Genomic DNA, 23959 nt, shown 5'->3' with positions numbered 1-23959 from the left:
TACGTAGCACGGCTCCGAGCCACGTGACCTATTTAAAAAGTGCGGCATAGCGCTGCGGAGGATACATACACGTATCCAAAGCAGCATATACATAGGTACATGTATGTATAATGTATGCATTTACACATACATTCGTGAAACAGCACCGTTGCTGCTGCAGCGCATGCAGCGTGTTTCAGAGAGCTGAGTTTTGCGGGTCAGTCTTTTGTTGTTGATTTTTTTCTTTCTTTTTTTTTCATGTTTTTTCACTCCGACGGTGAAGACCATAAAGTTCTCGACTCATCAGAGACGAGGCGCGTCTCTGTCCTCGGAGAATGCTCTGTGAAGGAACGACTCGAGAACCTAGTTAGCAGCGAAGTTACAACTCGAGCTGCAACAGAGCCAAATTAGCGTTCGTTGAAATTATGCAACAATTTCAGCAAAGTTCTTCCGCGTCGCGGTCACGCGTGCATCACTCGAGGATCTTACCGTGCCAACGACACTCTTCGTCATCTTTCGGCCGTCATTCCGTCTAACGATCAGCCGTAATTTTTCATTTTCACCCCCGACTGTAATGAATAGCGGGATAAAAGGCGAAGCCACGTGATATAGACATCGCGCTTATTACGGTGGTTGAAAACATTCGGCTGGTGGAAAAGTGAACTCGTAAAATTCGCTGATTTTTCAACGTGTAAAGAACTTTCTGCTCACAGCTCGCGAACCTTGAAATTTTTACGTTTTATGACCGAGAGTCCGGGAGCTGAAAATTGTGCCGACGTATAAGTAGGAGCAAGGGGGGAGAAGGAGAAGAACGAGCCTGAAAATAATAAAATGAAAAAACTCACCCGCATATCGGATCCTGATATTCTATATTCGCTTGAATATTTTCACGGGTAAATCTGCAGCTTTTTACGGCATACGCGTTAGCATTTAGGTACGTAGTATACCTGTATTCTTCGGGCTGATTCTCTTGCGGATGTATTTTGCATTGTAAAATCAAAAAGGAAAATTTTCCCAGGCGTTGTTAGATCAGACGAGCCTTGTCGAGCGAGAGAAGACCGTGCGGTAAAATTTCGCACAATATAGCGGGTATCGAAATGCCGCTTGTATTATCGCCAAATCCGCTCTCGATAACCAGACTCTGCCGTTGCTACCGCTGCTGATGTTACTGCACAACCCCATTCAGACCTCAAACAATGGGGAACGCCTTGAATGGGAAGGTATTCTGATAAATGGCGCCGTTTCGTAAAGGACTTTGCCTGCGCCGTTGCCAGGGATCTTCGAGAGTATTCGATTTGGCATTATTATACGTTTATATGTATATACATGCCAACTTTTTCTCCTTGTATATATGTATATGTATATCGTATACGTATATATATATATATATATATATAATATGTACGCGAATTAAAGCAGCGAGTTTATCCACTCACGGTAGAAAATGACAAGCTTTCGCAGGGATGAAAAAGAGAATACAGAATCCTCGACGGATTTCGCTGGTAATTTATATCCTTGTCGACTTTTTACGTCAGGCTTAAACCTCCTTCAACCGAGTATATAGAAGAGACATGGTCCGGTATTGCATAATACCTCCTCTCATGTAAGACGTTGTATTGTCGTTTTTTTTTTTATTCTTCTTCTTTTTTCTCTACTATTATTTAATGCTTCTTTTATCTGCAGAAAATGTAAAACCAAAGAAGCCGGTCGACCTGCCGCTTCCAAAAGGCATCGACGAGGACGTGGACGAGGATGAGGACGATCTTGAGGACGAGGATGACCTGGCCGATGACGACAGTGACTCGGACGGTGACCTGGACGATGTTCTCAGCGACCAAACCGACGAGGACGAGAGCGACGAGGAGTACGTCGACGATTACGATACCACGACTAGGTAAAGGTCGTGGATATGCGGTGACGTGATATTTTCGAATAATCAGCGATTCTATAGCTGTGAAAAGCAGCTGCTGGGAAAACGGGGGCACTTTTTGAAGACGGATTTCTTCTTAGAATGTGTAATATTAATCATCCGAATTTACACGAAGCAAAAGCTCTTGAATGCGGGTCGCGAGGGCGAGAGTTGCCGAGTAAAGAAATGGGGGGACTCGGGGTGAAAGTATATATTCGACGTCAGCTTTTCTCTGGTAAAGAGTGAAAAATCGTGCGAGGTCTGAAGAGAAGTGGGAATTATGATTATTCGTATAACAATTTCGTTCAAGACTCGCAGATCCTACTTCCTTTCGTTTCATTTAAACGAATGTCATGTCATATCTTTCTCTCGAGTCGTGACGTGTTTCTATTGTGTTTCCTTGGCCGCAAGGTGCGCCTTGCATTTGGCGTCTCGTTCTTCTCTTCACGTGTATAAATGCAAGTAAAACAGGCGTTTACGTTACACGAACACGCCGTCTCTCGTCCGTTCTTATTTCGCATCTTCTCTCTCTTCTCGTATCTACTATCAAAGAGGAGAAGGAAAGATCGAAGAGGGAATATCGGTACACGTAGATTCCTTTGTCACGTTTAAATTGTGTAGGTACACGTTTCCCTGCAGAAGCGATTCCAGCCACATTGACGAGCACGCATTCCTCTCTCGTGTTCGTGTGTTTTGAGATGAAAATTCTCCCGTCGCTAAACGTCGATTTGCATCTCGCATTACAGTCGGCCAGCTACAACGGTATCAACGACTGAAAAATCGGAAGTTACTCCCATGCCGCTTCCGGTGAGCTCCAGCACTCTTCAACCCTCCCAGCCCCACGCGACCCCCGACCCTTATCTCACTCACTTTGATCCGAGATCCGAACATCAGAGCTACAAACAGGCCCAGATGCGGCTGGAGGAGGTTCACAAGGAAAAGGTTACCAAGGTAAGTGAGCGCGACTATACGCACACATGCTTCTATCACCCTCCGCAACCCGGATACCGAAGGCAATTTATACACCGGAGAGTGGGTGAGATAAGAAAGAAACTACCTTTCAAGTTGGAAATCAAGCTTAGGGCACGTCGTCTACGTCTCGCATCGTACATTTGTGAAGCAAATCATGCGGTCAAAGGTATATTCTACGTCATCTAACGATCGAGGCACCCGATTCGTCTTGTTTGTTCGTTGGTTTTATTAATTTAAACGAAAACGAAAAACGAATTGTTATAAACATTATTTTACACGTGATTCAAATCACCGTATTGTACGATTAATACTTTGCGTTTTCTTTCAATTATTTACCCTTAAGAATTTTATCCGCGAAATCTGTGTGCTACAACGTTTTTAGGTGATGAAGGATTGGAGTGACCTCGAGGAAAGGTACCAGGACATGAGGGCACGAGATCCTGTTGCCGCTGATGCTTTTAAGCGGAAAATGACAGCCAGATTCCAGGAAACTGTTGCCGCACTTGAGGCTAGCGGCGCTGCCGAAAAGCATCAGCTCAGCGCTATGCATCAGCAACGCGTTCAAGTTCGTAATCTGCATGTATTTTACTTACCTACCCTGGATTCTTACGTGTAAAATTTGCCGTGGTGGATTTTTAATTTACGACAGGCGTTGTGATATTTATTTCCAAGGGGATAACAGAGTTGTGAACTTCCCAAAGATGCTTTACAAAATATTTCAACTACGTTTTTTTTTCCAACTTTAAAAGCGAATGTTGGACAAAAAACCGCTTGGCAGGTTCTACGAAATTGTCGAAATCGATGTAGAAGAATCTGTTATATTACGAAATAATCAATATTCACAGTGTCGTTGGATACGTGTTGTCGAAAATTTTTAAATACGATGATTTCACAGGAATTTTTAACCCAGCGAAAACTGCAGCTCTTCTTCCGGAATTATGTGTTATTGTACTAAATTGCCTGGTTTTTCAATCCCGGTATTCTGTTCGTCGGATATTGCTGCCAGTGCTTACCAAACTCTATTATTTACTCCTTCTGTTTAGGAGGCTGTTAAACAGAGGAACGAGGAAGCTATGGCATGCTACACGGCGGCGTTGAACGAAACTCCACCAAACGTAAGTCTCTGAGTGTCCATCCGTACTTATGTACGTAGATATATACAAATATACATACCGTGTAAATACGGTAGGTATTATACTCAGCCTTACTCAGGTACGAAAGCGTACGTAGCTCGAGCGTTGAAACATATTTGAGTGTTGAGTTCGAGTAAGCGCGCGCTACCTTTACTGAGGTTTTTTCATTTAACCCAGTTTCCTAATGGACCTTTCATACGAGTCCAACTCATTTAATAGCCGCGTGCACCTGCGCCGAGTCCGCGGGAAGAAGGGGGGTTTATTTCCTTTTTTTACCTCCGTGTTTTATCGTTATAGATGCACCGTATTCAAAAGTGCTTGCAAAAATTACTCAGAGCATTGCACAAGGACAGACATCACACGATTGCCCACTACAAACATCTGTTGGACAGCAGCTTAGAACAAGCACAAAGAGAAAAACCTACCACTTTGGAACATCTAGCCGAAATTGACAGAGTTACCAATCAGAGTCTTCTCATGTTGGAGCGGTGAGTTGTTATCGTTGATTTTTACGTCTCAACATCACGGATGCTCGATAAAAGAGAAAGCTTACATAAGCCAGGTCTCAAGAGAACCACGTATCAATTGGTATCAATCTCTGTTATCAGGTATCCTGAACTGAGCGCCAAAATTGGCCGTCTGATGGACGACTACGTTTTGGCACTGAGAAGCAAAGATGAAACCCCGGGACTGCTTCTAGCTATGACCAGGGAGGCTGAGGCATTTATACTCGACAAATACGAAGCCGATGTAGCCAGTAAACAACAAGGTGAATATGTTGCGTTAAATGATAAAATTGTATAGCCAAGGAACAAGATTTGAAATGGCTTGTCCGATTATATGAGTCATCTGGTAATTCATTACTGCTAGATTCGTGGACGCGATACAGTTTTTTTCTTAGTATTGTGTGGGATCGAATGTGATTTCCAACTTTTTCCGAAGGATTCTGATTATTCAGAATCGGGATCAACAAGAGTCAAGAAGACAAGGCATTATTTGAAAGAGATTAAATCTGAGCCAAATAACTGCCATTGCTGTAATTTGTTTGGTACCGAGTTGGGAAAATATCGTTACAAAATGGCTCATATGTATTGCAAAATTATAGTTGCTTTTCAGTATGAATTTATCGCACTGTTTATCGTCATTTTTTGTAGGATAGATTCTAACAGAATTTCTCACCATTGTACTGTATTTAGAAAAAGAACACCAAAAGCAATTGGAGAGAGTGCGCAAGGAACAACGAAAAGCTGAACGTGGGGAACTAAGAACTGAACAACAGCAACATGAAGATGGAAATCCGATTGTTGAAAAGAAGGACGCTCCTCAACAGTTAGAACCGTCTGCAGCTGGGGCGGCCATGCATAACGAGGGAATCGTTAGGGCAGCCCACAGCATGACTCACGACAATTCTCATCCTGAAGTGGTAAGCCAATTAATATTTCAACCCAACTTAAAAAAAATAATTGTTCGTCTTGCATATTTTGGATCCCAATAATGTGTGACGACAATGCCGTAATTTTATCTTCAGGGATATGCCGTGAGACGTGAAGTATATCACAAGGAAAGTCGTTCCGTTTACTTCACCCTCGCTTTTGCTGGCATAGCTTTGATGGCTGCTGCAGTTGTAGGCGTCGCGGTGTTCAAGAGACGCAGTGCCAGGAGCCCTCACAGCCAGGTGACATCTATCTCCGGGAAACAAATGGAGAATTATATTTATATACATTATTTTATAACCGTTTGATCGTATAATTATGAGTTTGTATTGTTGACACCAGTTTGTAATTTTCCAGGGATTCATCGAAGTTGATCAGGCAGCCACACCTGAGGAAAGACACGTAGCTAACATGCAGATAAATGGCTACGAAAATCCGACCTACAAATACTTTGAGGTCAAAGAATAATTCAATCAAATTGCAATAAGAAAATTGGTCTTAGTACCACGTTTCAATCACTTTACCGTAATTTCTTTAGGAATCTCAACATTATGTTAGAATCGAATAGAGTTTTTCTTAACGGCGTGGTTCACGTCGCCCAGTGGGAGCCAGAATCGAAATTTTAAAACACTCGAGTTCGCTGCGTATTCGGCGATGCAGGTTTTAAATACAACTGCTTTGCGCTCTTCTGCTCGATTTCAACCACATCGTGAGATATCTCTATCGTGTCGAGTTCGTTTACTTTAACAACATTGTTGCAATCGAGTCAACTCAAGTCCTTAAAACACTGATCGTGTTGTTCCTGTAAACGAAAGAAATACTCGATTACTGTTTGGAGCCCCTCAAAATTCGAATATTGCCTTGGTTCATTTGCGCTAAGAATGCAGAAGAAAGGGCGTTATAGTCACCTATATTATAGAAGTAAGTCTAGTTTTGGTTTTCCCCGCAATGTTGTTTTTCTCTCTGTCAAAAATTCCAATTCAGTTTAAGCATACCAAGACTTTGAATGATTATCATGATATTTTTGTAACAACGGTGACGTATTATTAATAACCCGGAAGTATTATTACAGTATTTCATTAGATTGGTTTATTTATAGGCTCTTTCTCCATTGTATTCTTAGGTTCTGATATTTTTTGAGTATCTGGCATGTCAGCGAACCCGCAGCAATTTGTGCAGCTTTCAATTGTAGCCTGATGAAAAACGGTAGCAGCTTACTGCAGAGTATATTAACAATACTAATATAATATAATATTATAATCGCGAATAACATAATACTCTCAAAGTATCAGAACAATAATACTGATTTTTAGCAATTTTCGACTCGTGCTTTTGTTATCAATTTCCACTGCCTCTTTTTTTTAAGTAATCTCTCACTCAGTACTTAATATCTTCTTAGACTAATACTATCACTTAAGAAATAAATAAATTTAAACAAAAATCATTAACGTATTTAAAGTTAACAGAAATAAAATTCTATCATTCCAAGCCAAGGTCCACTGTATTCGAGGTGCTTGTGACATATTGGAAAATATTGGAGAGTCTTATTCGATTTTCTTGGAACATTCCGTTGATGAAATTTCAAGAAAGTCATGTCGAAACTCTCGAATAAGAGGAACAGATAAATGGAGTTATTTTGAATGGCATATACCTCTACCTTCGTTAAAAAAGTGGCGGCTGTTGAAACAAGGATTTGTTTCCTCTTTGTTTTTTGGAAATCGTTCATACAATAACTATCTTAGGATATTAATAATTACTAATTATATATGATGATAATATATTACACGTTTAATGCTTATATATTTGTATATGAACAAGAAATAATGACGCGTGCTTTGACCGAAATTACTATAAAATATATTTCACCAATATCTGTAGTATTTTTAAATCGACAAACATATTTCTGCGTTACCTCGTTGGTCTCGTTGGACTATTTTAAGGTAAAAAACAAAATCCTAAACGTAATAATTCCTGATAGATTAGCGTATTACGGATACATGTGCAGATATAAATGGAATAAAGCGAAAGCAGGAAAACAATTGTCACACGCCATAGTTATAATCATAATGTTATGAACAATCTGCTATAGTGAAAAATTCATACTTCGACGGTCGATCACGATAAATTAATGAACAACTGAGTTATAAACGGGAAAATTACTTTCATATTGGAAAGTAATAATCTTCTCAATTACGATTTACGAGCTTCATATATGACAGAATGAAACGACGCAGTCAAGAATTGGGTATTCTGTTCTATTGCTGGAACATTTCCTTTCAAGTTTTTAATCGATTGACGTCATAAAACGGCATAATATGCATGAACCTATGTTGATATTGGAAAATAAACAGTGAATGTTCAATTTCATGTGATTTCGGTGAAATGGCAGCTTAATACTGACACAGAAAATCATACACACACACACGCGAACATAAATACACACAGATACACATATAAACTGCTAAATGTTATAAATAATATTTTAGATATATTAAGATGATAGCAATTACCACGTGAGTGTACTATGATGAAGAAATACAACAAAATAGCATCAATAACATTAATAATAATGATACATATATATTAAATTAATTATATATTAATTATGTACCTATAGCATATAACCGTTATACATTGACACGTCATCGCATGTAAACTCGGCTCGACGATGGCACACAGATGAATTAAGAATTTTGAGATAAGTAATTGGTAGTTGTCTGTTATTGGCAATACCACAAATAAAACAGCAATTCACATGGTCAACTCAGATATTTAAATAACAATAACTTACCGAGCATAGCTGACAATAGTTTTTGATGCCAGCTATTATTCACTCCAATATTCATTCCTGTCGTGTAAAACGGTCGCCTCAAGTGAATATGTACGTATAGACAATTACCAATGTTTCGTTTTAGAAGATGCTTAGAGGGATAGCGATTATCAGTATTAGTGGTCAGGGCATATCAATACATGACCCAAATGAAAAAAAAAATTAATATATTCTTTCAAATACCGTGAGTCAACGTCGAGCTACCATATATAAGTTTAAGAATTGATTTTTGTAAAGAGGTAATAAGTATATTATTAAATATGGAAGAAATAATTGACTTAGTTTAAAAATCACGTGAGATGAGAGAAAAGAATATACGTCCTTTAGTAGAAGTCCAGATTCGAGTGAAAAGAAAAATAAAAAATCTAAAAAAAAAAAAAAAAAATAACTAAAAAATGGAAGTAGATCTTATTTTTACAGTTTTTTCGGTGTTGCTCTTAAATTATATTTATCTTCGAATCATATTCATCTGTTTTACTTATAAGCAAATGTGGTGATAACATTTGCTCGTCTAATCGTATAAGACATACATGTCTTCGCTACAGGTGTCTCTCCACAGAACTTCTCATTTTCTTTCAAACCTTTCAATCGTAAAAACGCGTGTCTACTCACAGTTTGTTACCTTCAAAGGCACATATTGCTGAATACATTATATAGTCGCTTCTTACGTAAAATATCTAACAAATTATAGATCTTGTGAAGGCACAATACTTTATGATATATTAAAAGTGACTCGAACTAAAGAAGGAAAAACAGAAAAGGAAAGATTCTACAAATAATTATTTAATTTCGACCAATTAGACGAAACGCAATTTTTCCATAAAATTTATAATTCGATAAATTAGGTGTGAAATGTTCGTTCGAGTCTGGTTAAATATTAAATAAATAATGCATATGTCGGAATAAAAATCACTCGAAACATTAGTCTTTAGCTTTGCAACAACGTGTCGTTGTCACACTCGAATTGATTTCCCGTTTAAAATTATATTTCTTTTAGTATTTTGCAAGTATAATAATACGTGTGACATAATATTTGTCATATAAATCTAATATTTTTCATTTTGAATAAATAAAAAAACAAAAAAAAAAAACAACAAACAGCAGCACGGGTACTTGTTTCCATATTCATCGTTGACGTTGCTTTCGGTTGCGCGTTGCAAAGTTTTTATGGAAAAATATATTTAATAATAACATCACATGTTTTTTTGTAAAAAATTTGAGCGCGAATTAATTTCAGTACGGTACACCTCCCCACCCCCAAAGAACTATTGTGTTTGTGGATATGTGTAATTTTACTTATCAATAAATAAATGAAAACATAAATGAAAAGTTATTCTATATTTTTGAATTGCGGGCCGATTCGCCAACAATAAAATGGTGAACGCGGAGTTGCCATAGACGGAATCTCGGTCTACCGAATGAGATCATCCGCTTTAGAAACGAAATAGGCTTGTGAAACGTCAAGACACATTCATGTATTCAGCAGATTGCGCCTCCAGTTTTCTATTACCTTTACGTGAATGTTTGAAGTGGCGTGCAATCAGGCGTGAAAAATTCAGAAATATAGATAATTCACAAATTGTTTGATCTTGCGTTAGAAAAATGAATGCCGTGTTTGGGAATTTCCGGAAAGCCATACCAATACAGTTAATGGAAATAATATGGTAGATAATCCTCCTGTTTCGTAAAATACGTAATGAAAAGGCAACCTTTCTGAACTGTCAAGTATTGTGACGTCACTACAGAGCACGTGCGCACGCGCAACGCAACTTCCACGATCTTTCAACAGATGGATATTTGTCGTATAGGTATAACCTCGTGCGTCAGTCAGTTCAGTTTCTGGTCATCGTTGCAGCCTGACCATACGACTGTAATAGTGCCTCCGGAACCCAATTCTTTTACAATATCTGATTCTATATTTTCTACACTGAATAATAATTCGAGAATAAAGTATCACATCATGGATCATCACAGTGCTCAGTTAATGGAAGACATAGTATTGGAAGATAGAAGACCACCAAAGAGCAATAGGTGAGACAAAGTGACACAGATTGACACGTTGTAGGAAAGTATTTTCTATATTCAAATTATTGATGTATTCCCAATCTTTCATCTTTCTTTTACATTCTTAAAGCAAAAATACTTCAACTAAGAAGTCAACCAAGGACACCGGTAAAATACAGAACGTTCCAAGGACCAGTGTGCCCACGCAACGAGTCCCTGATAAATCAAATAATGTGCCAACGAATCTTAAAGTTGAAATGCAAATGCTGAGAATTACAGACGATTCAGAAAGGCAACTTTATGAAACGTTGAAACATATATACGGCACTGTGAGTATATAGAGAAGTTAGATCTAGTTACATAATTTGAGCGAATTCTTCTGAGAATAACACCTTGTTAATTGGTGATAATTCCTTTCAGAAATTCCGACTTGCGGATGCCTCAGAATTCAAGGACCAAAAATCAAACTTGGGCAAACAATATTGGATGGAACGTGGAAATTTGGTAATAAAAGGTGTTGTTGATTATTCTTCCAAAGAAAATACTCCCAAGACTCATGAACAAATCACCAGACAATTTGCAACTTCGAAACTCGAAAGCTACAGGTTCGATGCAATTCAGTAAAACATGCTTTCTCTCAAAATATAAATTGGAATTTTAACGAAATTGAGCAAACTGCAATAATTGATCAAATCATTACCACAAATATGATTTTATTAATACTGTCTAATAGGTCTACCTTACTAATATTTAAAATATTTGTAATCTTTGTTAATCACACGTATTATGGGTGTAATGAGTCTGATAGGGCAAATATTGAAAATAATCTTTTCTTGACTTACGATAATATTTATAAATGGAAATGGGATATAATATTGTAATTACTCTTTGTCATCGATCTATAGCTTTCACACATCACATTGCATTGAAGCATTGGAACATGCGAAAGGAAATGTCGGAAGTGCGTTAGAAATATTGTTTTCAAAGTACTACGGAGTAGAAAATCTACAGCGAATGAATAATATTGAAGATATATCCAAAGACGAATTACTTGAGAGACAAAACGATGAAAAAATGGCTCTCGAGTCAATATATGGAGAGTCGTTTGTTGAGAAAATAAAAAATCGAATTTGGATAATCAACTTGAAACTAGACTATCTGGTAGAAGAAAAAAAAGATAAGACAACAGTCTCAAAACCTGTCAAGATAGATAAAAATATTTGTCGTTTATTCGCCAGTGGAAGTTGCAGGTTTGGTAACAAGTGTAAATTTGTACACAGACAACCTGACGTCGTTCAACAGACTATACCAAAGGATGATGCTCTTTTTACTTTGGAAATAAGATTTCCAGATCGTACGTTAATACTTTTTATATGCTGTTCTGTGTTCAAAAAATGTTACTATCTATATTTCAATGTGGATTAACGATTATCCATAGCATACTAAGAGTTCGTAATTGTTTATAGATCTGACCTACCCCTACGATCCGCCATACTTTTATTTTTACAAGAATACGCCTCCTTATCCAAAGCTAAACTGTTTACGAATAGCAAGACGTCTTTACAACGAGGCATTGGAGCACTGTGTGGATGGTGCTCCGTCAATATTTTCAGCAGTATCTATATTAGAAAATGAGTTTGAAATCCAGTCATACTTGGTAGAAAGTAAGGAGCAATTCTTAGACAAAGATGATCCACTATTCCCAAAATCGATAAACAGCGAACATGACCAGCATATACCGACACACTACAAAAAAGGGTCTACAAATAGACGAAACAGAGACAATGTATCGTGGAAAGAAATTTCTAAACAAGATGACGAAATAAGAACTAAATTCATGGAGAAGCAGAAGAGTCCAAGGTACCTGAAAATGAAGGAAGCTCGAAGAAAACTGCCTGCTTGGTCAAAAATGAATGAAATCTTAGACACTATTCATGAAAGTCAGGTGACTGTGATTTCTGGTGAGACCGGGTGTGGTAAAAGTACTCAGGTAAAGATTGTGTAATCAATAATACCAATCATTCTTATTTATTTAACTGCTATTTCTGCATGAGTTCACATACTTGCAGTATATTTATATTAAATTTCAAATTTTCGGTGCAGGTGCCTCAATATTTACTAGATGATTGGATAATAAATAGATCAGAAACAAACAGAGAGCATGTCGAAATAGTTTGCACACAGCCTCGTAGAATCAGTGCTATTGGAGTTGCGGAAAGAGTGGCTGCGGAACGAGACGAACGTATAGGAAACACTGTAGGATATCAAATACGATTAGAAAGTAAAGTGTCTTCCACAACAAGATTGACCTTTTGCACAACAGGAATCTTGTTGCAAAGGTTTTCAGGAGATCCAGATCTGTCTTCTGTGACTCATGTCATTGTAGACGAGGTACACGAGAGAAGTGCTGAAAGGTAATCAGGTAAATAGTTATTATCAGTGAATGGAAAATTATTGTTTTATGCATAATTTTCCACAATGTGCCATCAGTTGAACACACCACGAATTTTTGATATTTTCTCTTTAAGTCACTTTAGTAATTATCAGAAACCATAAATTCAATACTTCAATCTCGACCATATCTGTTTCTTCCGCATTTCTCACTCTATTTAAGATAATTAATTACAATCTTATCTTGGTTTGTAATCAATAACACGCAGAAATTTTGTTTCCAGTGATTTTTTGTTAATGTTATTGAAAGAACTGCTCTCCAAGAGGCCGGATTTGAAGATTATTCTCATGAGTGCCACCCTCAAAGCTGATACATTCTCAACTTACTTTGGAAATACTCCTACTTTGGATATTCCTGGAAGAACTTTCCCTGTCGAGCAAATTTTCCTGGAAGATATTCTGGAAAGAACTGGCTTTGTAGTTGAAGAGAATTCACGGTTTACTCGAAGGATCAAAGGCGGGTTTGAAAAACTAGAAACTGAATTAGAATCCGCTGATGTTGAAGCTATGGCTGGTGTCTACCCCAAAGATAATATATTAGACGAAAATCTGGTCCTTGCCCAACTCATGGCAAGATATGAAGGATATTCGAAACAAACTTACAAGAATCTGTACATCTTGGATCCGGAGAAAATTAATTGTGAGTTGATTGAAAATGTTTTAGAATGGATTGTCAGCGGAGACCATGATTATCCAAGGACTGGTTCAATACTGGTACGCATACATACCAGTATATTCTATATTCATTAATGATTGCATTTAGTTATTCAAATCATTCAATTTGAAAACAACAAAACAAACGAAAATAAGTATGCTCTAACTTTCGAGTCTGATTTACCAATTTCATCAAATGCTATTTTTTTTATTTTACAGGTATTCCTACCAGGTATTGCAGAGATAATGTCACTGAAAGACGCGCTTCATAACAATAAGTCACTATCGCCAAAAAGTGGAAATTTTATTATCGTACCGTTGCACTCGTCTCTATCTAGTGAAGATCAGAGCTTAGTGTTTAAGAAAATGAAAGATGGTGTTAGAAAAATTGTTCTCAGTACAAATATAGCTGAAACGTCAGTAACGATAGACGATTGCGTGTTTGTTGTGGATACAGGAAAAATGAAGGAAACGAGATTCAATTCAAATCAGAATATGGAAAGTTTAGATATGTGTTGGGTCTCCCGAGCAAATGCCATGCAAAGGAAAGGACGAGCTGGCCGAGTCATGCCAGGAGTCTCCATACATCTTTACACATCACACAGGTTTGTTAACAAACTTATCTACCTTTTTTGTATTTTCATGCTATATATTCAGAAGGAGTAAGTTCTTCAGTATCACAATTTTTTTCCAATCATTCCAAAAATTGTTTCCAAAGTACAGTACGAATACTGAAATCATTCCACCTATCAAAATGTTTCTGCAATGCCAATATTAGTAATTTTGTTTCAGATTTAAACATCATTTCTTGGCACAGCCGATTCCGGAAATATTGCGAATAGCTTTAGAATCTTTGCTGTTGCGAATCCAAATCATGAGTAAAGGAAAAGTAGTTGATCTTCATGATATACTGAGTAAAACTTTTTCCTATATATATATAATTTAGTAGAAGAATTATAATTGCTAATTCATATCCACAATATTTTTTTCCAGGCAAAGTGCTGGAGCCTCCATCTGAAGACAGTATTTCAGATGCAATAAAACGTTTACAAGATGTAGGAGCTATAGCTCCAGATTGTAGTTTAACTCCATTAGGTCACCACTTAGCTGCCTTACCCCTCGACGTTCGCATAGGAAAACTAATTCTTTTCGGAGCTATTTTCTGTTGCGTCGACTCTGCATTAACAATTGCAGCCTGCTTGTCCCATAAAAGTCCTTTTGTTGCGCCATTTGACAAAAAGCATGAACTTGATGCAAAGAAAAAGGATTTTGCTACAGCAAATTCAGATCAATTGACTATTCTAAAAGCTTACAAGGTGCGTACAGTACATAAATACGAGCTATTGTGTCAACTGACCTCAAAATTTAGGATCTTGACCTTAATTGTTTTCTGTTTTAGAAATGGCTAGATGCTTGTTCACATAGCTCGTATGCGGGTCAAGTTTTTGCTAACGAGAACTATTTATCTACGAGAACACTACAAACATTAGCTGATGTTAAACATCAACTTTTAGAACTTCTGGTATCAATTGGCTTTGTTCCAGTCGATGTAGGAAGACGACGAGCAGGAGATGACAGGATCTTGGAAATAACGGGACCAGCAATGAATTCGAACAACGAAAATTATAAATTGCTACAAGGACTTTTGTGTGCTGCCTTGTACCCAAACGTAGCCAAAGTTTTCACGCCAGAAAAATCATTTCAACTACAATCAGCTGGCGCTATACCAAGACAGCCCAAACCAGAGGAGTTGAAGTTCAAAACTAAAGATGGATACGTGAACATACATCCTTCTTCGGTCAACTTCACAGTCGGTCACTTTTCTAGCCCATACTTAGTTTTTCAAGAAAAAATTAAGACGAGCAGAATATTTATAAGGGAAGTATCAATGGTACCGATGCTGGCGTTAGTCTTGTTCTCTGGCTATGGTATCGATATAGAGTTACACAATGGAACTTTCATCTTGTCACTAGAAGATGGCTGGATAATGTTCAGCGTTGAATCGCACAGGGTATGTGAATCTTATTGAATATTTTCAGAGGTCAATGGAGAGTAGTTATAACAAATTAAGATAAACGATTAAAACAAGCAAACAATTAGCAATTCACTGTACTAACAACCTTTATTTCATAGGTTGCTCAACTGTTGCAACGCATGCGAGTTGAATTGGTTAAACTTCTCGAAGAAAAGATGCAGGACCCTTTATTGAATCTGGTTCACCACTCGAAAGGAAAAAAAATTATTCAAACCATCGTGAATATAGTAACCAGAGACTAGACGTTCTAAGTATCAAATAAATTATTTTTAATAATATTCCTCACGTTTAATTTTAAAACGGCTTAAATTTTTTAATTGATTTTGACTTTGATTTTCTCAGATTTCATAAAATTTGATTGAATTCATTCGACTTATCCATACCTACTTAAATGGATCGTATTTGTGTTATAGATCTATACACGCATATCTGCACACTTAAAACTTGTGACAATTATTCGACAATGTGTCCTAAAACTGTAAAAAGGCATTGTAAATATTCATCAATATTATCTATACGGAATACCTGGAAAATAATAACGGACAGTGAACTAAATAATTCAGAGAGATAAATATATTTCAAATATGTTTACAAAAAACAGAAAAAATCGTGCATTACCGTAGTTATTGCTGGAAGCCCATTTACTTCTAATCGTTACCTCTGTACACATTATAGTATCCGTAACTAATGGAGTGCTACATGGTTGACAAATTAACATATGTGATGCTGAATATTGATGTAAGGTTTATTAAATCTTTAAGCATGTAAGCTAAAACATGAAACTTAGAATTACACAGATGACGGAGGATGTGGCGGATGAGGAGGAGGAGGAGGAGGAGGAGGAGGAGGAAGAGGAGGTGGTGGTGGTGGTGGTCCCCAAGCATGTGAGGGGGAGGATGAGAATCTGGTCGTGAATATTGATGTAAAGTTTATTAAATCTTAAGTATGTAAGCTAAAACATGGAATTTAGAATTACATAGATGGCGGAGGAGGTGGGGGAGGAGGAGGAGGTGGTGGTCCCCAAGACATATGAGGGTATGGATAAGGATTAGGTCGATAAAAATTCGTTCCATAATAGGGAAAGTTAGGCCGAAAATTCGCCGGTTGACCAAACACATATTCTGGATTTGTTGGAAGACACATATTATTTTGTTGGTACCGATTAGTATATAGATGACATTGACACTGACTAGAATTAAATGTGCTGGGGTGTCTGTACCGATGAGGGGAAGACTGATTAGGCGAGTGAGTTACGTTTTGTAAGTTGGGCGAATTTTGAAATGAAGGCCGACAATTATCAGAGATCCATCGAAGCGTACCATGGCCGGAATTTGGATTTGGTGGGCGGTTACCATAGTTTTGAGATCTCCAGTCAGTGCCCCAAGGATTTCGAGGACGTTCTATAATAAGCGTATTAATGAAATTTCATAATATTTTTTATGCTATCACATTACCCGAAATTAGCTAACTTTGTTAAGAGATTTACAAATTTACTGAAACATACTTACCGGGGCATTGACGTTTTTGTGGGATCACTACATCACCACAGTTATCATGACTCTCTGACATTCCTGGTCTGTGACGTTGCTTTTGTCTTTGCAGCTGATTATAAGCTCGTTCCTCCTCATCATCTGAAAATTCTGGAGGCTCCATATCGTCTTCTCCAGAGATATCAGCACCTTTCAGCCTAGTAAGAGTTGAAAATACGTGTTTTCAAATGTTCACTAACTGACTTGGGAATCGATGGCCATGTACTGAGAGACTGCGATGTAAACTTAAGAGGTAAATATTTACTTGACTAATTCGTGAAGGAAGACCAGAGATGTGTGCTCATCGTTTAGAGAATAATATACTTCCATTCCCAAAACAATCCCCGATTGTTGAATGTGTGCTTCGCTGTTGAATCGAACACAATATTGAGGATCAGCCACATGACCAAATACATCAAACACCTTGCCAAGGACTTTTTGGCCTTTTTCAAGAAATAAAATTGAATCAAGATTTAGAGTGGGTTTACCCGAAACTGGTCGTACTATAACAAACTCCTCTACAAACCCAGTGACCTAGAGGCATATAAAATTATTATTTCACGAAAATAAAACAAAATTACATCATCTATTCTATCTTCCGTCAAATATAGAAATATTTACCTCGCCTAGGTGGTCACATGATTCTTCAGGTACTGTAATTTTCAATTCTTCGATTGGCGGTAGACCCTCAAACTCACTTTTAATATTTTTGATTTTTGGTAAATCAATTTTACTGACCCGTATAGGGCTGCAATGTAACAATCATACGTCACAAACAAAATCTTGTCCACACAAACTGCAGTATTCATCAACAAGCAATTTTTCACATCAGGTAAGGAATATTTAGCAATGTCTTACCTGTCTGATTCGCTATCAATATCACTATCGGTTTCTGTGGTATAATTGCTACCACTGGAATTTATACTACTAGATCCACTTTCAGAGTCATCATCTATAGACTCCATTCGATACTGTGTGTTATTTTGTCTCACATTGCCACGGTCATCAACAATGGTAATTACTTCGCATGGTGATGATGGTCTTTTTTCATTTTCATCCGAATCAGAACTTGCATATTCTGCCGCTAAATACGATAAGGAATTTACTACGTTTATTACCTCTACTTTGGAGATACCATCCCTTGAGTTTGAAGCTGCCTGAGCTTTTATTAAATCCATCGAAGCTGCGTTCTCAACGCTTTTGTCTTTTTGCATCAACTCATTTTGATCACTATTTTTGATCTCAATAGGCCTGTCATTCTGTGCGTCTTGAGCAACCAGTTGACCAGGCAATGTGATCAAATTTGCTGTCCGAGTTGCGTGTCTTTCTTGTATTTCTGGAGTATCAAGTCCATTTCCAACAACTTTCAAGGATTCGACATCATCTATGCTAATAGGTACATTAATCTGACCTTCCTCAGTGGTCACATTGGCCTCGACAGAATCATTTACTGATTTCATATACGAGCTGTCAATCTCCATTAGATCATGCTTCGAACTTGTTTCTGACGTATGTTGAAGCAACTTTATCGAGTCCGTAATTTCATCTTTCTCTGTGACATCTTTGATGTTAGAATATACAATTTTTACATCATCTACAGTGTCTCTTACATTCTCTTCACCGATATCCACCCTGCTTGATTTTGAGGTTAGAAGAATATCTTCGCGCTGATTCTCAGGGTCCCTTACGCCCTCGGAAGACATGGTATTATGATTTATTGGTAATTTACTTTGGTGTAGACAGTATTTTTACATGCGAAATGAACAATAGTTAATGATGTACATACCGCGGAAAGTTTAAAAAATACCATGCGCCATAGCTCCGCCGTCTCAGCTACTTTCCGCTCCCTCTAGCTCGGTATTATCTAACTTCCACCGAGTTTCTTCAACACTTTGATAGATGTCAGGAACGGTTTTATTTTGTCAACGATTTTGTTGTTGCTGGTTTTACTTGTGGAAAATTGCGCAAGCAAACTGATTGTAATTGTATAATACGTTTAGATTTTCACCTATCCTAATAAATCAACAAGAATATGAAAGACACGGTGCACAGCATGTCGACAACTCCAAATACTGAGGCTGTTCACGGTAACGGAGAGGTAATTGGATCGTGACAATTAGCGAATGTGACGGTTATGATAATTTAGAAAATTTTTGTCTAAAAATGTGGTATTATTTATTTCAATTAAAAATGACTACCTTTAGCTAATACAATCCATAACTGAACAAACACATGAGGTATAATTGATTTGTTTTAATTCATGTTTTTTTCAGGCCTTGCCAGTGGAGGAATCACCAGCCAAACTAAAATTGAGAGGATGGCTGAATCGTCACCTTAAAATCAAAATGACCGATGGCCGAGTTTTGACGGGGGCTTTTTTATGTACAGATCGTGATGCCAATGTTATTTTAGGCTCGTGTTCGGAATTCTTGTCAGAAGAACACACCGAAGCTAGAGCCCTGGGGCTTGTTATGGTGCCAGGTCGACACATTGTAACAATTCACTTAGACGCATAATTAATAATAAGTATAAGAATAAACTATTCTACGTCTGTACATTGACCAGTCAATACATTTTAGTAACATATTATCTTACGATTCTCTCACAAATATCAACATCCAGCACAACTGAAGTAACCTGTAAAGGTCATTGTTGTCTACAAAGTTATTATAATCGGCACAGCCCTCGGCTCAAACAAAATGATGGTTTTTGGATTGATATTCTTTAAAAGTAACATCGTCAGTCAGTGGAGACACCATTTTTGAATACCTAACCAGCTGACGTCAACGTTTAATGTAAACAAGTGCTGCGTGGCACGGTAACTGACAGAAGCAGAACCCCAAACGTCGTCGTGGAGTGAAATGTCAGTGTAAGATTCCACGGTGTTAAAATACCGTGAAGATCCAAACATCTTTGTGCAAACGGAGTGTTAAGATGCACGACGCCTACGAAGCTTCACCTCTCTTGAAATTGACAGTTCAGATCGAATCAATTACTGCTTACGGTAATGAGCGCCAAACATAACCTCAATCGTTCTACACCTTAACTGAAATAACTGTGCAGTATTCTAAATTATATATAAAACGCAACTTTGAATTATCAGTGAAACTTTTTACTTACAGATGATAACTTACTCATCGGCACTAGACAGGGACATTTGTTAATGTACAGTGTTCCTCCAAAGTCAAACGACAAACAAGAATTACAATTGCTTCGATACGGTAAAAACTTTAGCAAAAAACCTATTTTGCAGATCGAAGTTGTACCAGAGTACAACTTGTTGATACTTTTGACCGGTGAGTCGAATAAGAAAATAAAAATTTGAATTTTCAATTGCCAATAAGGCGATAACAATGTCCGAAAATCAATGTTTTAGACAACATCATTTGCGTACATGACTTAAATTCTGCAACAATCCCTCAAATATGTCAGTTGCAAAAAACGAAAGGTGCGACGCTCTTCGTGTTGGATGTACAACGTACTCAGAGTTTGACAGGTGAAAAAGATACAATTGTTCGCTTGTGTGTTGCTGTGAAGCGAAAATTACAATTGTACGAGTGGAAGGTGGATCAATTTATAGACTTTGGAGAAGAATTAACTGTTCCTGATGTGCCTCGAGTCTTGTCGTGGTACGAAACAAGTTATTAGATTGTAAAAGAAAAAGGTTGAGCAGCAATTGGTTGCATATCTTATTTAAATTTGCTCGGAACATTTTACGCTGTAGGTGCGGAGAAACTGTGGTTTTGGGATTCCGTGGATTATCTTATATACTTTTGGATCTAGATGGTACAAGTAAGGAATTATTTCCAAGTGGAAAGTCTCCTGAACCAGGGATAACAAAACTGTCAGACACGTCTTTTGCTTTAGGAAAAGATTCACAGTCAATTCTTATGAACACAAAAGGAGAATTGGTCCAACACAACTCTGTCAAATGGCCAGATTCGCCTAGTGCTACAGGTATCAATAATCAGTAAAACAGTGTTTCTTAAATACAATTCAATTCGAGATATTAAAAAATATATTGCGAGAATATTTATTTTCTAGCATGGGATGATCCATTTCTCATGGGTATAATTAACGATACTTTGGAAGTTTATACCTTGGAAGGTTGTTTACACATTCAAACGATACCAGAACTTAACAAAGCTAGATTATTGTGCAGGTGTAGAAAGGGCCTTGTTTATGTAGCATCAGTTAGCCAAGTTTGGTGTATAAATGCCGTGGAGGTGACGCATCAGATTCGAACACTTCTTGAACAGAATCAGTTTCAGCTGGCTTTAAAATTAACTGTGAGCATATCATTTATTATTGAAGAATTCATAAAATAATTGTTTAAACAACCAATGATCATGGTAAATTATCTGTTTCTAGCATTTGTCTGACATAACAGAAGAAGAAAAAGCAAAAAAAACGTGGAAAATACAAACGTTATACGCCCACTATCTTTTTGCTAATAAAAAATTTGCCGAGTCTATGGAGCAGTTTTTCAAATCAGGTACTGATCCGTACGAAGTAATCAGACTTTTCCCTGATCTGGTTTCCCAGCCAACCAATGCCAATGAAACTAGCGAACATGTTACAACTGTGCCAATATTGCAAGACCGTGATTTGGAACAAGGCTTGCTTGCCTTGATTAAGTTCTTGACAGAAGTGAGACATAAATTAATGGGTGATACGCAAGCAAAAGATAAAGAAAATGAGAAAAATAGTGAGAAAGATACAATGAAAGGAGAGAAAACCAAGAATATAACAGCTGTGGCTACAGAGCAGCTTTTAAAAATAATCGATACAACATTACTCAAATGTTACTTACAGGTAAATCTCAATTTTGTATTACTTAATATTTTGGCTATTCAGAATAAAATGCAGTCTTCAATCTTACAATAAATTACATTTACAGACAAATGATGCCTTGGTAGCGCCACTGTTGCGTTTAAACCATTGCCATTTAGCAGAATCGGAGAAGACTTTATTGAAATATCAGAAATACCCAGAATTAATTATATTATATCAAACAAAAGGTCAGCACAAGAAGGCTTTAGAGTTGCTTGAGAAACAATCCAACGAAAGTGATTCGAGTCTAAGAGGTACCGAGAGAACAATTCAATACTTACAGCACCTAGGTAAGGACCATATGGATTTGATTTTGAAGTTTTCTGGATGGGTTTTGGAACAGGACCCAGAACAGGGCCTCAGAATATTTATGGAAGATGTGCAGGTAATAATAATTAGTAGCATACCCACATTTTTCATCTTTCTTATATTCTGTGAATGGAATACTCTGTGGAAGCTCCCTGCCGTTATTTTACTAACTTGTACATATTTAATGCCGACAGGAAGTTGAACATTTGCCACGTCCCAAAGTATTGGATTATCTTTTACGTTGTCACAAAGACTTGGTGATAACGTACTTGGAGCATGTGGTTCATTTTTGGATGGATAACAATCCTCTATTTCACAACGTCCTGGTACACCAATATAAAGAGAAGTGTTTAGCAGGCTTGAACCCAAATGCTTCGCCGGCTGAAAAGCAAAATGTTCAGCACCTTCGACAGAAACTACAACAATTCTTAGAGAAGTCAACTCATTACACGCCAGAAACGGTCCTAGTTCATTTACCATTTAATTGCCTATTCGAAGAACGTGCGATTATTTTAGGACGATTGGGTCGTCACGAGCAGGCCATCTCCATCTATGTAAACTTATTAAATGACGTCCCCAAGGCGATTCAATTCTGCAGTAATGTATATGCAAAATTCGAAGGTTGGTATCATCTAAATGAATAATAAAAATATTCATTCTACATGATGAATATGTATTGAAGGTCAGAAAAATTCAGAAAAGGGGAAAAATCAAGATGGGGCCGACGAAGTCTATGTTACTTTGATCAAGCAACTTTTGAAGCCGGACAACGAAGGTGTCTTGGTAGCTACTGGTAAATCTCTATCATTTTCAAGATTCGCATTGTGTTACAGAAATATTTTTTGAAGTTGCGCTTTTAAGTGTACCTGTTGGTAAACTTATTTTATACTGTAGGGTGCACTCCAGAGAACCGAAGGACAGCTCAACCTGACTTGGAAACAGCTTTGGAATTGCTTGAGGAACATGCTGCAAAAATCGAACCCTTGAAAGCCTTGGAGGTTTTGCCTGACAATGTACCAATAGGTCGGATAAGACATTTCCTCGAGGCTAGCTTGCAGAATAATCTAAATGAACGACGAAGGACCCAAATTCTGAAAGGCTTGCTTTATGCTGAACACCTCCAGGTACAGGAGCAAAGAATGCATTACGAGTCCCAGAGCGTTCTCTTAACGGAGTTCAATATTTGTCCGGTATGCAAAAAACGTTTTGGAAATCAAAGGTAAATCATTTCAAAAATCTCTATTCGTTAACCGAACCATAACTGTGATTATAGCTGAATGATCCTTGCATATTGTCATTAAACTTAATAAAAACATTGATTGGTTGGTATACGCTCCAAGGACCATACAAATTACAAATTTTGAAACAGTGTTACTCAGTTTTTTCTAAACTAATTACAATTATGTTTTTCTTTTTGTTCACAGTGCATTTGCAAGATATGCCAATGGTGATATTGTTCACTATTCATGTCAAGAGAAAAAGGCGTAACGTATGTGAAAAGAATATGTATATAATTTTACATTATCGAAATCGAACATTTATAAATACTACTATACTATGATCCCCAAGTAAACGTGCAAAGGTATTGAAGTCAAAGAATCTATTATTGCATATATTACCTATGAATTTATTTTATGTGTTTCAACGTAAACGCATATGCTCGGCTGGTAAATCTTGGACTGTTGAACCTACTATACTTATATAACAGCTGCCAGGCCTGTATCTGTATAATCTTAAGGTGCAAATGCACCGAACGAATCAGTAGCTATGTATATGATCAGTAAATTAAATATCTGCCAACAGTTTGGTCAAAAAATAATTTCTTTCAGCCAAGTCACTCTCATTCCTAGTGTAAGATAACACAAAATTATGGATAAAATATATAACG

The 23959-nt window shown here is 37.3% G+C and overlaps 5 protein-coding genes across 10 annotated transcripts in view; 4 read left to right on the top strand and 1 right to left on the bottom strand.

Moving 5' to 3' along the window:
- The window catches only part of LOC107225228 (amyloid-beta-like protein), a 40247-nt gene extending 30893 nt beyond the window's left edge, over positions 1–9354 (top strand). Inside the window, exons 7-15 of one of the 3 annotated variants that reach the window (XM_046743361.1) lie at positions 1663–1873; positions 2635–2839; positions 3243–3425; positions 3919–3975; positions 4291–4481; positions 4602–4762; positions 5190–5416; positions 5522–5668; positions 5784–9354. In XM_046743361.1, coding sequence (XP_046599317.1) covers positions 1663–1873; positions 2635–2839; positions 3243–3425; positions 3919–3975; positions 4291–4481; positions 4602–4762; positions 5190–5416; positions 5522–5668; positions 5784–5894 — 1493 coding nt within the window. In that variant the 3' untranslated portion in view covers positions 5895–9354. Of the gene's footprint in view, positions 1–1662; positions 1874–2634; positions 2840–3242; positions 3426–3903; positions 3976–4290; positions 4482–4601; positions 4763–5189; positions 5417–5521; positions 5669–5783 lie in introns of all 3 variants that reach the window. The other 2 variants (XM_046743360.1, XM_015665625.2) reach the window with 2 other exon arrangements.
- Positions 9355–10074: 720 nt separating this feature from the next.
- LOC107225237 (putative ATP-dependent RNA helicase DHX57) lies at positions 10075–16448 on the top strand. 3 transcript variants are annotated; one of them, XM_015665637.2, is made up of 12 exons: positions 10075–10287; positions 10391–10589; positions 10681–10865; positions 11166–11614; positions 11727–12250; positions 12364–12674; positions 12936–13425; positions 13585–13970; positions 14158–14279; positions 14359–14681; positions 14765–15376; positions 15499–16448. In XM_015665637.2, exons 1-12 carry the CDS (start codon positions 10217–10219, stop codon positions 15640–15642), a joined length of 3816 nt encoding a protein of 1271 aa, XP_015521123.2. In that variant the 5' UTR covers positions 10075–10216; the 3' UTR covers positions 15643–16448. The 3 variants fall into 3 exon arrangements, with proteins under 3 accessions (XP_015521123.2, XP_046599311.1, XP_046599310.1); XM_046743355.1 differs by having other exon boundaries at positions 10076–10287; positions 10681–10764; XM_046743354.1 differs by lacking the exon at positions 11166–11614 and having other exon boundaries at positions 10077–10287; positions 10681–10774.
- LOC107225232 (H/ACA ribonucleoprotein complex non-core subunit NAF1) lies at positions 15959–18783 on the bottom strand. The gene is made up of 5 exons (XM_015665633.2): positions 17788–18783; positions 17551–17677; positions 17195–17463; positions 16909–17087; positions 15959–16800 (listed from the first exon to the last, which is right to left on the bottom strand). The coding sequence occupies exons 1-5, from the start codon at positions 18630–18632 to the stop codon at positions 16373–16375; spliced, it is 1848 nt and encodes a 615-aa protein (XP_015521119.1). The 5' UTR covers positions 18633–18783; the 3' UTR covers positions 15959–16372.
- Positions 18784–18817: 34 nt separating this feature from the next.
- LOC107225233 (N-alpha-acetyltransferase 38, NatC auxiliary subunit) lies at positions 18818–19518 on the top strand. The gene is made up of 2 exons (XM_015665634.2): positions 18818–19027; positions 19203–19518. The coding sequence occupies exons 1-2, from the start codon at positions 18962–18964 to the stop codon at positions 19443–19445; spliced, it is 309 nt and encodes a 102-aa protein (XP_015521120.1). The 5' UTR covers positions 18818–18961; the 3' UTR covers positions 19446–19518.
- Positions 19519–19667: 149 nt separating this feature from the next.
- LOC107225231 (vam6/Vps39-like protein) lies at positions 19668–23890 on the top strand. Of its 2 annotated transcripts, none has more exons than XM_015665631.2 (11): positions 19668–19933; positions 20052–20225; positions 20306–20558; positions 20654–20886; positions 20974–21218; positions 21301–21744; positions 21830–22147; positions 22266–22692; positions 22754–22864; positions 22966–23195; positions 23496–23890. In XM_015665631.2, the coding sequence occupies exons 1-11, from the start codon at positions 19864–19866 to the stop codon at positions 23520–23522; spliced, it is 2532 nt and encodes an 843-aa protein (XP_015521117.1). In that variant the 5' UTR covers positions 19668–19863; the 3' UTR covers positions 23523–23890. The 2 variants fall into 2 exon arrangements, with proteins under 2 accessions (XP_015521117.1, XP_015521116.1); XM_015665630.2 differs by having other exon boundaries at positions 22966–23290.
- The last annotated feature ends 69 nt before the right edge of the window (positions 23891–23959 follow it).

The sequence above is a fragment of the Neodiprion lecontei genome, chromosome 6 (assembly GCF_021901455.1).
Source record: "Neodiprion lecontei isolate iyNeoLeco1 chromosome 6, iyNeoLeco1.1, whole genome shotgun sequence".
NCBI classification, from domain to species: Eukaryota; Metazoa; Arthropoda; class Insecta; order Hymenoptera; family Diprionidae; genus Neodiprion; species Neodiprion lecontei.
The sequence above is the reverse complement of the archived record's forward strand: the minus strand, read 5'-3'. Positions and strand labels throughout refer to the sequence as shown.